Source organism: Macaca fascicularis, chromosome 1, assembly GCF_037993035.2.
Source record: "Macaca fascicularis isolate 582-1 chromosome 1, T2T-MFA8v1.1".
Taxonomy (NCBI): domain Eukaryota; kingdom Metazoa; phylum Chordata; class Mammalia; order Primates; family Cercopithecidae; genus Macaca; species Macaca fascicularis.
In genome coordinates, this window is record NC_088375.1 from 134,483,719 (window position 1) to 134,498,425 (window position 14,707).

A 14,707-nucleotide genomic window follows, 5' to 3' on the forward strand; every position below is an offset into this window, starting at 1 on the left:
TTGAGTAAAAGGTTTCAAGAAGTACCAGGAAAGTGCACAGCTTATTTTTATTTATTTAAAAAAAATTATTTTAATTTTTCCAGGAGGCCCATTGTCACCAGAAAAGAAGTGTATAGTTTCTAAGAGATTTATAAATTGGAAGTTGATTTTGCTCCTTTCAACATGCCTAATGAAATAAATAATCCAAACAGTATAAAGTTCTTCCTGCTCTCTGCCTCCTGCAAAAAGGTAAGCACCTAAAGTAGGCAAGCACTGAATAAATGGCTCTGGTCAGCACTGACAAATTAATTGCCTCTGGGAGGCTGAGCCAGGAGGATCACTTAAGACCAGGAGGCTGAGACCAACCTAGGGAACATAGTGTAGAATCCTGTCTCTACAAAATAAAAAATAAGTAAAAAACAAAAAATTAGCTGGGCGCAATGGCTATGAATGAAAGCAAAATATAGACCTTTAGAAAATACTTTTATTTTCTTAACACACAGAGATAACAATGACATTTGCCCACTAGACAGAGTAGTTCAAGACATATCAGAAATGGATTACAATTCACATGTTACAATATTCATAAATATGACCAGTCTCATGTTTTCCCAATTATCTTAGAAAAGTTATTAAAATACCACAGCATACTAAACTGGCAAATTCATTTCTCATGTTAAAGAGTAATTTTGATTTTGATTAGTGAAAAACCAAGGCATAGTCCATTGTTGAAATATAATAATACCTTATCCAGCATCACTCAAGTATGATGCATTCTACCTAAACGTTCTTTAGTCAAATGACACCTTTTAAAAATCTAATTTTGTATTTTAACTACCATAGAGGAAATAATGTTTAACATGCCTTCTTAAACTTAAAAATATACCATGCAGAATATAATAATGTTCTTTCATTAATCTTCCTCATTAGAAAGATGAACTACTTAGTTTTCTAGTGCAACACAATATCCTAAAAATTTACCAACGTGGGTATTTGCCTTACTAGAGATAACCCAAAATGACTACATTTAAAAAATTGTGAATTTTAATTATTTTGGTCACATTTAACTGTCAGTGATTACTTCGTGCTTTGGCTTAAATATGCTGGTTTTCTGTTACCTTTCTTACCTCCCTTAATATCAAAGTTAGGGTAGAGCTACAAAACTACATAAACCTTTGATGAACTAATGGTTCTCTCAAGGAAAGTCATTCCTTTTACCTGCACAGTATAGAGAAGGTTATATATTGAGCAAGGAAGGAACTGAAGAAGAAAGGGAGATTTGGAAACCAGTGTGTTTATAGACAGTGGTCAGATTACTGTCACAACTGTCCTTAAATTTGTAGGATTTAATCTGTTTCAGTTTTGGAAACCAGAAAACTAAACTAGTTAAAACTATTTCTAAAGTAAGGTCAGCTTTGAAGAGGAGCAGGCAGATAATCATAAAGTAAATTACACGAGCTTTCAAGAATGGGTATTTGACATCTGAAGCATTTGTAAATTTTTACTGCCCAGAAGTTTTATTTGCTGGTTTTCTCCTTTAGTTTTATTTCTTAGTCATAGTTAAGGTTTTTAAGTTAAAAAATGCTACTTTTAAAGTAGCATTATTTTAAAACACCATTATTTTATTAGCTATAAATGAGCCACTGAATATTATATAGCAATGAAAGAATTCTTGCAACTACTTTTTTCCAATTGAACGCAAAATGATTTAACTGTTTTCTTAAGAAAACAGTAAAAAACAGTAAAAAAGTTCTATCTAGGAAATAAGTTCTATTAAAAAATGTGAACTCATATAAACGTTAAAAACCTTTTTCCTTTTGTGACTTTAAGATTTTTAAGGTATCTTAAAATAAGTTAACATGAAAAATTTCCAATGATTTTACTGAATTTAAGATATATACTGAATTAATACCCATATTTTTGTTAAGATTCTGCTCAATGTTAAACTTGTCAATGTAGGTTCTGAGTTAATAGAAAACCAGTATCTACTATGATCTAGCAATAGATTTTTGAACATGAACTAAAGGTAGTTGAGTTTTAGAAAACTAATATAACATCCTTTTTTCTTTTTCTTTACAATTCTAGAAATATGACCAACCATTTCCATTTTGAAAATGTAAGCTATCTTATAATAGTAAACTAGAACTCAATACTAATTTTACAAAACTGTTTTCAGGAAATAAATTTCCTAATGCTTTGCCTGTTTCCCCACATAAGTAAATCATATAAAATATACTGTTGGCATTCATTATATTACACACAAATAAATATATCAGTGAAAAAATGAAAGCAGTTTGAACATCTGTGCTCCATTTAGGAACATATATTGTAGGTGGAAACTTCTATCATTCACCATTTATTAAATATTTATTAAATGCAGTGAGCATTGTATTAAGAATACTATAGTAAGTGGTGATAATATTAATGAACCACAGCCTATTCAGTATGTATTGTTACTGAAGATTATATATACCACAGTTAAAAGCTATCTTTCCATTTCTTTCATTATATTTTCATATTTTATTTTTATTTATGTACAAATGGAAGATTACATGATATTTCTTTTTCAAACTCTGGATTTCTAGGCATTTGAAGAATTCTTACTGAACTCAAACACATTTCATTGGTAATGATATTTCTTTCTGATTCAAATTGAAATCTACTCTGTACATTAAAAAAAATCAATGCTTTTACAATCTTACCTAATTGAGCATCAATATTATAATAAATGAGATTTTTAAAATGACTTGAGCCTGTGCATATAAGGCATTTACATATGATGGCCTTGCTTCCTATAACACAAGTAATTGCATACTTAATATCTGTAATCAACTATAAATCATAAAGTGTCTCAAGAATAGTAGAAATTGACCAGGCTTGTGTTTCACAGCTGAAAGGACAGTATTGGGCATTCTCATTGGTCAGTTCTGGAAGTCCTTTCCAAGGGGATCTGAATGAAAAAAAAGACATTTTACAAAGACATGATTTAATACATATTAACAAAATAGGCAAGACCTGGTGATTTTTGCCTTCTAGTGCAGAAAATAATCATATGTAGTCATTTGCTACAAAATAAAACAATATCCTAAAGACATACAAATGAATTTAGACTGAAATTATTCTTTGACATTCCATCTTTGGAATCTGAGACTTTTAAATACAAGGAATCCCTTTATGTATTAAAAACATAGAAGAAACTACCATTACAAGCTACATATAAATATAGAGATAAATACTCTCTCAGGCATAATTTTATTCCTTTTGGAGTAAGTTTATGAGACTCAAATTGTAATTATGCAGATGTGTCATGTGTGATCTTGATAAAACTGTAAAACTAAAAGTAATGAAGAAACACTAAGAACTACGATTAGGGGGGAAATGCCATTCCAGAGTACTTTCTACTTAAAGAAAAAAAATGCCAATCAATTTCTCATTCTACTGAATAATAAACTTAGTATTTATTATGCCTTTATATTCTAATACTAACTGCTTTACATATATTATCTCATTTAATGTTCACAGTAACCCTATAAGGTAGGCACCATAAGTATTCCTATCTATAGAGAGGTAAGAGAGATTTACAGAGGTTAAATAACTTGTTCCAGCCCTCTCTATCAGAACACAGTGATGTTAGTACATCAAATTTATTGTTAATTTCAATGTAATCCCTTAAAAATGAAACACGAATTTAAAAAGTACAGAAATCTGTAATGTTTCATTTTTAAGCTGGGTCGTGGGAACAGACTTGTTTCATTATTATGGTTTGTAACTCAGGGCTATATTACATACATGCTTCAGTGGGCATCAAATATTTCATAGTAAAAATGGGAAAAAATAACCCCATTAGGTAAAATAGGGCATTTTGGATAATAACTAATATCAGCTGGGTACTATATTTTAAAAAAAAAGTCATAGAAACCTGGAAAATATAGAAAATGTATGTTTCCAAGTATTCAAGCTACATCAGAGTAAAATGCCAAATGACTGAAGCTGGATAACTGGGCATCTGTAATGTGTTGAATTGTATTTCCACAGAATTTGTATGTTGAAGTCCTAGCCCCCAGTACCTCAGAATGTGAACCTGTTTGGAAATTGGGTCACTGCAGATGTAATTAGTTAAGATAATGCCACATGAAGATTGGAGTTTTGCTGCCACAAGCCACAGGATTATCAGCAGCTAAGAGAGAGGGCTGGAAGAGACCTTTCCCTAATGCCTTCAGAGGGAGGATGGCTCTGTCCATGCCTTGATTTTTCAGATTTCTGGCCTCTAGAACTCTGAGACAATATTCTGCTGTTTAACAATTTCTATTATTTAAGTCACTCAGTTTGTAGTGCTCTGTTACTGCAGCTCTAGCAAACTAACAGACTACCAAAATTAAAAAACAAAATGAGGTTACAAAACCATGAATATGCTGCCCATAATTAGACTTGGACACTAGGACATGGAATGTGTCCATACAAATATAAGGAAGTCCCTTTTCCCTTGCTTTCCTGAAAAATTCATCCTGAAGTCATTAGGTGGGACAGAGCATGGCAGGTGACCACAAATGGAGAGGAAAGGGTAATAGGTAGTATAGAGCAGGATGTTAGAGTTCAAGAGGTATGAAGAGGGAGTTCACCAAGGGTGAGAGTGGTCCCGAGTGGGCAGTTAGAAACCAAGTGGTGTCAGGAGGGCTCCACACATACAGGCGACTTAGTGTGGGGTATCAGGCCGAAGCTGGGTGAGCAGACTGTATGTGGTGGTGACAGCCCAATGTGGGAAGTAGGTTATTAATTGTTGGAAAACGTAATTACAAATATAGAGAGGGAGAAAAATAGAATTAAACAGTGAGCAATAGATTGGAACTGGTGTAAACTCAGGTTTTCAATATACATAGGATACACTGAAATGAAGATACATGTGTATGTATTTACCTATATTTATGCATTATTATTACATATTCCCTAGCCCTATCTACTGGGGGGCATAGTAATAATCAATACACCATGTGTTCCGATCTAGCTTCTAAATAACATTTTTCACTATAAAGAGCAAGGGCTCCTTAGAGAATTGCCCAATTCCAGGCTGGGGTAGTGAAAGCAAAAGATGAGTCTTGAAAACCTTGCTGGGCCAGAAAGCAAGGAAGGACTTCCATACATGACAAACAGGAAGTAGTATGGACAGAAATTTCCCTCCTGTCTGATACAAATGAAGAACTGGACATTAAGACATTAGACATTAGGCAACAAATAGTGATCCTTGAGGAATGAGAAACAAATGAAGCAAACCCTATGATTACCATACCTTACTGCCTTGAGAATTTCCGGGATTTGGCACAGAGAGGGGGAACACAGGTGGAGCCTGGCAGACTTCCTTGAGTTGAACTGAGAATCCAGGAACACTATAAAGCAGCTACAATTTGCAGGATAGAGTACTAGAGAGGAGGGAGCTGTACAAAGAGAGAACTCTGAAGATATGCAGAGGGTCCCACTCAAGTATCTGTAGTGTACCAACCAGCAAATTCACAAGAGGAAACAACCAAAGAACAAGGAAAGAACCATCCAAAAGGATGAGAAGAAGCAGTACATGGCACTCACATAGTGTTGGGAACACTTGCTTGTTCCCATCAGGCAGATTTGAAAACGTCATAATTTTTGAAATACAGGCTAGAGAACACAGATAGGTCTTGATTCACTAATAGAGAATAATTATTCCTAGACCAAATCCTATTCCGGTCAGGTCTAATAAGCTTAAAATCAAGACCGGAAAGGATCAAACTATTTCCAAGTAATTTCACTGCATTCCAAAACAAAGCTCAAAAACATTTACAGAAACACCAAAAATCTAGCACCCAACAAGGTAAAATGCACATCTGGTATCTAATAAAAAATAACCAGGCAAATGGCTGGGTGTGGTGGCTCATGCCTGTAATCTCAGCACTTCAGGAGGCCGAGGTGGGAGGACTGCTTGAGCCTAGGAGTTTAAGACCAGCCTGGGCAAGATAGCAAGACCGCTGTCTCTTCAAAAATCAAAAAACAAAAACTACCAGGCAAAGAAGCAGGGTGATCTGACCCATAATAAAGAGAATACTCACAAGCAAAAGCAACCCAGAAATGTTCAAAACATTAAACAGACATGGAAGATATAAAGACGACCCAGATAAGAGAAATGAAAACTACAATGTGTGAAATGAAAAACACCAGGATGGATGTGATGGTAGGTTAGACATAAAAATGTTAGCAGATTTCTTATCAAAACGATGTAACCACTTTAAAGTATGAAAGAGAGAAAGCTTAACTTTGAATTCTATACTCAGTGAAAATATCTTTAAAATAAAGGCAAAACACATCTGTTTTTACACTTACAAGAATTGAAAGAACTCATCATGAGGAGGCAAACACTACAAAGACATGATGGAAAAAGTCCTTCGGGTAGAAGGAAAATGATACAAGATGGAAATACAGAACATCACAAAAATATGAAGAGCACTGAAAATGGCAACTACAAGAGTAATTAGACTTTTTAATGTATTATTTAAAGATCATTAAAAAATAACTGACGGCCTAAACAAAAGTAGTAGCCATGTAGTGTAGGGGGTTATAACATGTAAAAGCAAAATGGATGACAATAATAAGCACATAGGCCGGGAGAGGAAAAATGAAACTATACTATTTTAAGGTTCTTTATACCTTACTTGAAGTGGTAAATCACTGGAAGGTAAACTATAAAGACATATACTATAAACCTAAAGCAACCATTTTAAATAAACAAGAATTATATCTAATTAGCCAACAAAGGAGATTAAAATGAAATAATATTCAATGCAAAAGAAGCACAAAAAGAGGAAAAAGCTAACAAAAAACAGACAGAATAAATAGACAACAAACACTTAAATTTCACAATTTCAGTAATCACCTTAAATGTAAATGGTCTAAATATTCCAAAAGCCGAAACTGTCATGCTACAGGAGAGCAAGACCCGATTACATGCTACTATGTACAAGAAATCCACTTTAGATACAAAGACATAAATAGGTTAAAAGGATGATAAAATCTATACCATGGTGACAACCAAACAAAAGAAACCAGGAGTGGCTCTATTAATATGAAATGCACAGAAGTCCCTTATGTGCTTGTAAGAAAGGAGATGAAATTTGTGCTGCTTATTCATAATTTGAGGAATAGAACATAGATATACTTATGTATAATATAAAATTTGGGAAATTAAGATACCCTCTGAATTTATACTATCTTATAAAGATATGTAACTCTGACACTGTCTATTTGCTAATAATTAGGACAAGGAAGTGAAAAATGGTTTTTGAAATAACAGGCAAAAGACCAACTCTGATATTTTAACTATAATGAAAGCATTTCTGAAAACTATTTCTTGATATATCTTTAAATCAATTAACTCAAAAGGCCCAGGGTGAGTACCTTAAATTTTTATATTTATCCTGTGCTAACCATATCCAAAAACATCAGGAAAATTAAAAAAATCAAAATTCCACATGTATAAATCACACAATATCAAGACCTCAACTTAAAATAAATAATCTAAAATAAGAGAAAGTGAAAATTATATAACAGAATTTGTCATGTTAAAGAATAAAGGCTTCACTTTTCATTGGGATACCTAGGGCATATAGAAATCAATTCTAAGAAACTGTAACTTACCTAATAGCTAGTAAACCGACTAAACACTAGTTATGGAAATTACATGCTGCTGATGACTTACCTCTCAAGATGAACATAGTGTCGGGAAAGAACATTTTTAACCAAAACTATAGTCTTTGCAGTAGTCTCCGGGCCCATCAATCTGGAAAAATATAATTTTGCACGAAGAAAATATCCAATAGGCCACAGCCACTCCTAAAAAAGATTATTCAAAAGTAAAGATAAAAAAAAACAACAACCCATAAATGTCTAAAAATTACTTGAAAAATAATTTAAACTGAAACTCAGAAGATAAATGAAATTCTTACAGGTCCTTGGTGATAATTGAAACCTTTTGCAAGATTGTAGTTGTCATTGTCTAATGCATTGTCATAAATTCCACAGTAAACCATATCACTGCAAAATGATTAAAATTTAAGTTAAATAAAAGATGATCAGATATTACAGAGAAAGCATTGAAAAATTTCAATAACAAAGGTAAGAGAAATTAATTATTTTGTCTTCTAATCTACAGAATAAGCTCAGCATTAGTGCATCATTTATCTAACCTTAAATTAGTACATACTGAGTTCACAGGACTTTAATCATGTGTTAAAAATGATTAACAAATACTGGTTAATATAAAAACTGTAAAATATTCTGGTATCTTGCCTTAAAAGAAGCTAGCCTGGCACTAAATATGGGTTGGTTTGAAGTCAACTATTTCCTAGGCCTCTAATATATGGAGGCCTGTCTAATAATTGAAATATACATAGAATAATTTGAATTAGTAAAAATTAAAGACATGTTTTATTAATTATAGATTGGAAAGGTAGTTTTTTGTTTTTTTGTTGTTTTTTTTTTTTTTGAGACGGAGTCTCGCTCTGTCGCCCAGGCTGGAGTGCAGTGACCGGATCTCAGCTCACTGCAAGCTCCGACTCCAGGGTTCACGCCATTCTCCTCCCTCAGCCTCCGGAGTAGCTGGGACTACAGGCGCCCGCCACCACGCCTGGCTAATATTTTGTATTTTTTAGTAGAGACGGGGTTTCACCGTGTTAGCCAGGATGGTCTTGATCTCCTGACCTCGTGATCCGCCCATCTCGGCCTCTCAAAGTGCTGGGATTACAGGCTTGAGCCACCGCGCCCGGCCGGAAAGGTAGTTTTTAAGCTTCTCCATAAAATTATTTAAAATTAAAATTGGCTTATTATCAGGTTACAAATAGCAACCGAAGATACATATTGCTTTATTATAATACATAGAAGTTAAAACACAGTTATCTATACTCCATTTGTTACTTTTCTTTTTTTGGAGAGCTGGCCACAAGAGTAAGCTTTAATTGTGGGTTTTGGTGTGTGTGTGCGTGCATGTGTGTTTTAATACAGTGTCTCATTCTGTCAAGCAGGCTGAAGTGCAGTGGTGCCATCATAGCTCACTATAGTCTTGATCTCCTGGCTCAACTGATACTCCTGCCTTAGCCTCCTGAGTAGCTAGGACTACAGGTGTACACAATCTCTCCTAGATAATTTGTTTTTAATTTTTATTTTTGTAGAGATGGTATCTCTACAAAAATTTTTGCCCTGGCTTAAAAAAAAAAAAAAAAAAAGTAGGGTTGATGTCAATGTATTTGGATTAAATATAATATCAACAACATTCTTAATACTTATATTCCAACTTACTCTGGATCTAAAGTTTTCATGCCAAGGGGACCAAGCAATTTTTTTTCTGCAATCTCCAAAGCTTTCCATGCTTTTGCTGTAGTAAAGAGCTCAGGGGCCTAGTGAATGCCAAAAACAAATATATAAATTTTTAAGATCACAGAACAATTAGTTCCTACCCACAGAAACTATTCATAAACTTGAAAAAAAATTACTTAAAATACAGTGAGGGTCAGAATTTGAGTGTAGATACCTAACCAGATCTAATCCTATGAGCCTGACTTAGAAGGACTGTTTTTGGCCATAGAAGTTAGGATAGCTTTTAGAGGTGATTATTTCTCTGTCACCTCAAGAAAGTTACTCAGCTCTAAAAGGAAGTTGCCACAGCTACACTGAAGGCAGAACACACTTTTATTTTAACCCCTTTGGAGACAGGGTCTCCCTCTGTCACCAGGCTGGAGTGCAGTGGCGAGATCAGAGCTCAGTGCAGCCTCAATCTCCTGAGATCAGGCGATTAGCCTCAGCCTCCTGAGCAGCTGGGACTACAGGCTAATATATTTTTTAAATTTTTGTGGAGATGAAGTCTCACTGTGTTGCCCAGGCTGATCTTGAACTCCTGAGCTCAAGCAATCCTCCCACCTCAGCCTCCCAAAGTGTTGGAATTACAGGCATGAGTCACTGAACCCAGACAGCACACACTTAAATGTATGTAATTCATTCTTCGTCGAGTTTGTAATAGCTTTCTTTAAGTACATCTGATACCCATTTTTTGCTTCTGGGGCCATAAATAAATACAGAACTTTTACTCCAATAGCATGAGTAAATTTACTTGAGATACAAAGGAGAGAGAAAGCATTGTTGACCAAGAATATGCATTCATTTCAATGGTTAAATAAAATCAAGTGCACACTGAACCAAAGCTACCTTTGTGTACTTTTATACTTTTCATTCTACTATAATTTAGAGTACTAGGTTTGGTACTCTTTTTGACAATGTGAAAACAGCTAGGCAGGCATAGAAGAACACATACCTTCTCTATTTTACTTCCTTATAGTTTATTTTTAGACTAAAGTATAGATTTAAAAAAGGAGAGAATCTAGAATTCTTTGCTAGACAAAACTAATTGCAGCAATGCAACAAAGAAAACAGGATGTTAATTGAAGCTATCCACTTTAGTTCACTAGTTCAGGGCTTTCTAACTAGCGTGCTGAGGCACTGGTTAGAGCACAGGTGTGTAGGATACAGAGACCCTCAGCTTTCAGGGCAGCTGGGTGGGGCCTGAGGCTAACTGAAGTAGCTGGATCTAGCACAAGCAGCCTCCTCCATGTAGCCTATTGTGCTATACAAATATCATTTTCTTTTCTTTTCTTTTTTTTAAAATATGGAGGTGGGGCCTCATTATGATATCCAGGCTGGTCTCAAACTCCTGGGCTCAAGTGATCCTCCTGCTTTGGTCCCCAAAATGGGATGACAGGTGTGAGCCACTGCATCTGGCCACAAATATCATCTTCTATGTGTGCTCTGAATGTGAAAAACTCTAGGAAGCACTTCATCAGTCATCATCCATGTTCTTGGATACTGAATGTTACAGGTCAAAGGTGATACGCATAATACCTGATGAATTAGAAAAGACTATTTAAAACTAGCTAGTAAGCAATATACTACTTTTTAGCCATTAAGTGAATTCGAAAACAAATGGGAATAAGGAACCAAGCAAACGCTAGCACATCATTTTCTGAAATGTTTTTACAAACGGATCACCTACCACAACCATTGCTATAGTAAAATTAGGCCTGAGCTGATAGTCACACCAGGGACTTGAAGCTCCATAACTATCTTTGTATATGCCACGTTTGTGAACCAGATTTGGATGCTTTTCATTTAAATCTGAAGGGTCTTCTGAAACATGAAATAGCTTTTCAAAGTTGTCTTGTATTTTTCTGTTCCACTCATCATATGAGACCTTTACAACCTTTCCTGAAAAATGACATAAGACATGGTAGTTTTAATCATTCAAAACAATTCACACATCTAGTTACAGACAAACAGTAATAGTTTATTTTTATCTACTACAAGGCAATGAATTATCCACTTTTGGAAAATGTGGCCAGACTGAATTGAGATGTGTTATAAATGTAAAATATAAGCTGGATTATGAAGATGTAGCACCACTAAAAAGAACGTAAAATAGCTTATGAATAATTTTATATTGATTACATGTTGAAACAATATTTTATATACGTACACTGAGTTAAATAAAATGCCTTTTTTTTTTTTAAGACAGGGTCTGGCATTGTCCACCCAAGCTGGAGTGCAGTAATATGAACTTGGCTCACCACAACCTCTGCTTCCTGGGCTCAAGCCATCCTCCCCCCTCAGCTTCTCAAGTAGCTGGGACTACAGCCTTACATAACCACACCCTGCTAATTTTTGTATTTCTTGTAGACATGAGGCTTCATGTTGCCCAGGATGGTCTCAAATTCCTTAGCTCAAGTGATACACCTGCCTTGGCCTCCCAAAGTGTAGCGATTACAGGCATGAGCCACTGTACCTGGCTGATTTAATAAAATATCTTGTAACCAATTTAACCTGTTTCTTTCTGTGGGTACTATAAAATTTAAAATTACGTATGTGGTTCACATTATTTTGGACAGCACTATTCTAGAAAAAGACATGTAAAGACTGCAAAATTGCTCACAGAAATGCAACTTGTTCAGTCACACTGAGGAAAAAGACAAGCACAATAAAGGCAATAGCTATGCTGCTTTCTTATCTCAGTTCAAAGTTGCTAAAAATATGGTCCAACTAGAATTGTTACAATTTTCACACTAGTAAATGAATTTTCTTTCTTCTTAATTTTAAGGGTTTCCCAATATTAGCTGATTGAATCAAATGATTACATAGGTTGAGAATATGCATAGTACATTTGAAGGTTCTTTGTAAATAACCATCTTACCATGTCTTTTTACTGTGACTTCATGATAAGGGAAAATATTTTTTTTGGATAATTCCAGCAACCAGCGAACAGCAGATTTACTCAGTCCCACAATTTCCACAGCAGACCCATCTCTAAAATTAAAAAACATATTTTTATTCTCTAAGTTGGAGTCCTTTAAGTACTATTTAAAGGGCATTCAGTAAACAATTGTAATGAATCATATAACTAACATATTATGAAAACTATTAAAAAATCCTTACTCTATAGGAATGTGTACTATATCATTAAACATTTTTTCCTCTGTGTTTTGCCATTGTCTGTCATCCTCACATGTTTTTTAAAAATTCTATGATGTAGAATGGGAATTGTGGAATAAAAGAAGATGGAAGTTGGAAAAGGTAGGACTAAGGAATCTGAATATTGGGATAAGGTACTAGAGAAAAGATAGCAAACACGAAAAATAGGGCTGGAGAAAATGAGGGAAGGCAGACACATTAATCTGAAAGCTCATTTTTAAGAAAAATAAAAGGGAAGTACAAGATCTAATGTACCAAAATAAATAATTTTAAAAAATTGGTAAAGCATGTAAAGATAGTAACTTATTTATTAATTTTTTTTTGTAGAGATGGGGCCTCACTATGTTGCCCAAGCTGGTTTTGAACTCCTGGGTCCAAGCTATCCTTCCACCTCAACCTCCCAACCTCCCAAAGTGTTGAGATTACAGGTGTCAGCTACCACACCCAGTCCACAACTATTAAACTTTTTGGACAATTCTTACTGAAGATAAAACTTAGAATAAGAGGCTGAGTGCGGTGGCTCATTCCTGTAATCCCAGCACTTTGGGAGGCTGAGGCGGGTGGATCATTTAAGGTCAAAAGTTTGAGATCAGCCTGGCCAACATGGTGAAACCTTGTCTCCACTAAAAATACAAAAATTAGCCTGTGTGGTAGTGAGCACCTATAGTCCCAGGTCCTTGGAAGGCTGAGACAGGAGAATTGCTTATATTTGGGAGGCAGAGGCTGCAGTGAGCCATGATTTGTGCTACTGCACTATAGCTTGGGCAACAGAGTGAGGCTCTCTTTCAAAAAAAAAAAAAAAAAATTAGAATAAGAAATTAACTTCTCAGCTTAATACAGTATCAGAAGCTCTTTTAATAGACATTACTTAATGGGTACAAAGTACATTATTTGGGTAATAGCAATATTAAAAGCTATTTTAATAGCATCTGATGTTAAGCATTTGAAATCATAAAAACTTCTTAAATGACAAACACTAGGAAAAAAGATTTAAAAAATTAGGAGGAAAAAAGGTTCAGAAAGTGAAAGAATTTCATAAAAGACGGAACAATTGGTTGTTTTCCATGTTTGCAAAAGATGGGCATAATGAAATGTTTACATCAATAAGCAGTTCAGGTTACGAAAATGTCTTAACCACTGGGATAATGAAACAGAAATCTTTCCTTTGAGGTGCTTGTAGAGAATCAATCCACGAGCACTTACAGAAAAGAACAGATAGTGTTACTTGATAACTTATATCAAGAGGATTGTGTGCATGGACAATGGGGAGATGAAGGGAGGAAGGCAGGGGCATTTTGATTGACTTAATATAAAGAGTTCATAGTTAACAGAATAAAAGATTCCACAAGTATGTGCTTTTTTAAAAAAGGGTATAATTACACAGCACTATAAAATTAACATTACCTTGGTGTGGCTGGGATTCCTGTGTTTCTAGCTCTGTCACTTTCTCCCATTTTATCCATCCATGTGCCACAATTGAAACGATTTCCTCCATAAACAAATCCTGTTTCTTCATCAACTCCTGCAGTTACATTAAAACCTAAAAAACAAAACATGTATAAAACAAAATTTTTATAAGTATTATATACAGTATATATAAATATTTTAAAACATGTACAAAATTTTAAAAATAATAAACTAGGACAACCACTCTGAAGCTCAGTTTGGTGATATCCTACGATTTTGTATCCAGAATATACAAAGCACAAAGTTGGAGATATGCATATTCTACCACATAGGAATTTCATTTCTATATATATTCTAGAGAAACCCTTATTTACGTGCACATGGAGATGTGTACGAGGATATTCACTGCCACATTGCTTGCATTCACAAAAAATAACTGCTCAGTAGAGGAATGGATAAACACTGTAGTTTATTCATACAATGGGAAACTCTCTATAACATTTGAAATTAATGAACTGGATTTACATGTATCAAAATGGATGTCAGAGCTAAATAATATATGTACATGGACATAGAGTGTGGAATAATAGACACCAGAGATTCAGAAGGGTGAGATGAGAGTGACAGATGAGAAACTACCTAATGGGTACAATGTGCATTATTTGGGTGATGGTTACACTAAAAGCCCAGACTTCACCCTTGCCCAACACATCCATGTAACAAAACTGCCCTTGTACTCCTTAAATTTATACAAAAAAGATAAATCTCCAAAACAAAATGGTTGAATAAAACAAGT

General features: G+C 34.6%; 1 protein-coding gene across 2 annotated transcripts in view; it reads right to left on the minus strand.

Moving 5' to 3' along the window:
• Nucleotides 1-445: 445 nt before the first annotated feature.
• AGL (amylo-alpha-1,6-glucosidase and 4-alpha-glucanotransferase) overlaps nt 446-14,707 on the minus strand; it is a 72,851-nt gene continuing 58,589 nt past the window's right edge. For both annotated transcript variants that reach the window (XM_074000855.1, XM_005542615.4), the window contains 7 exons: nt 13,909-14,044; nt 12,227-12,339; nt 11,036-11,247; nt 9,292-9,389; nt 7,944-8,031; nt 7,697-7,830; nt 446-2,929 (listed from right to left, as the gene is read on the minus strand). In XM_074000855.1, coding sequence (XP_073856956.1) covers nt 2,812-2,929; nt 7,697-7,830; nt 7,944-8,031; nt 9,292-9,389; nt 11,036-11,247; nt 12,227-12,339; nt 13,909-14,044 — 899 coding nt within the window. In that variant the 3' untranslated portion in view covers nt 446-2,811. The remainder of the gene's footprint in view (nt 2,930-7,696; nt 7,831-7,943; nt 8,032-9,291; nt 9,390-11,035; nt 11,248-12,226; nt 12,340-13,908; nt 14,045-14,707) is intronic.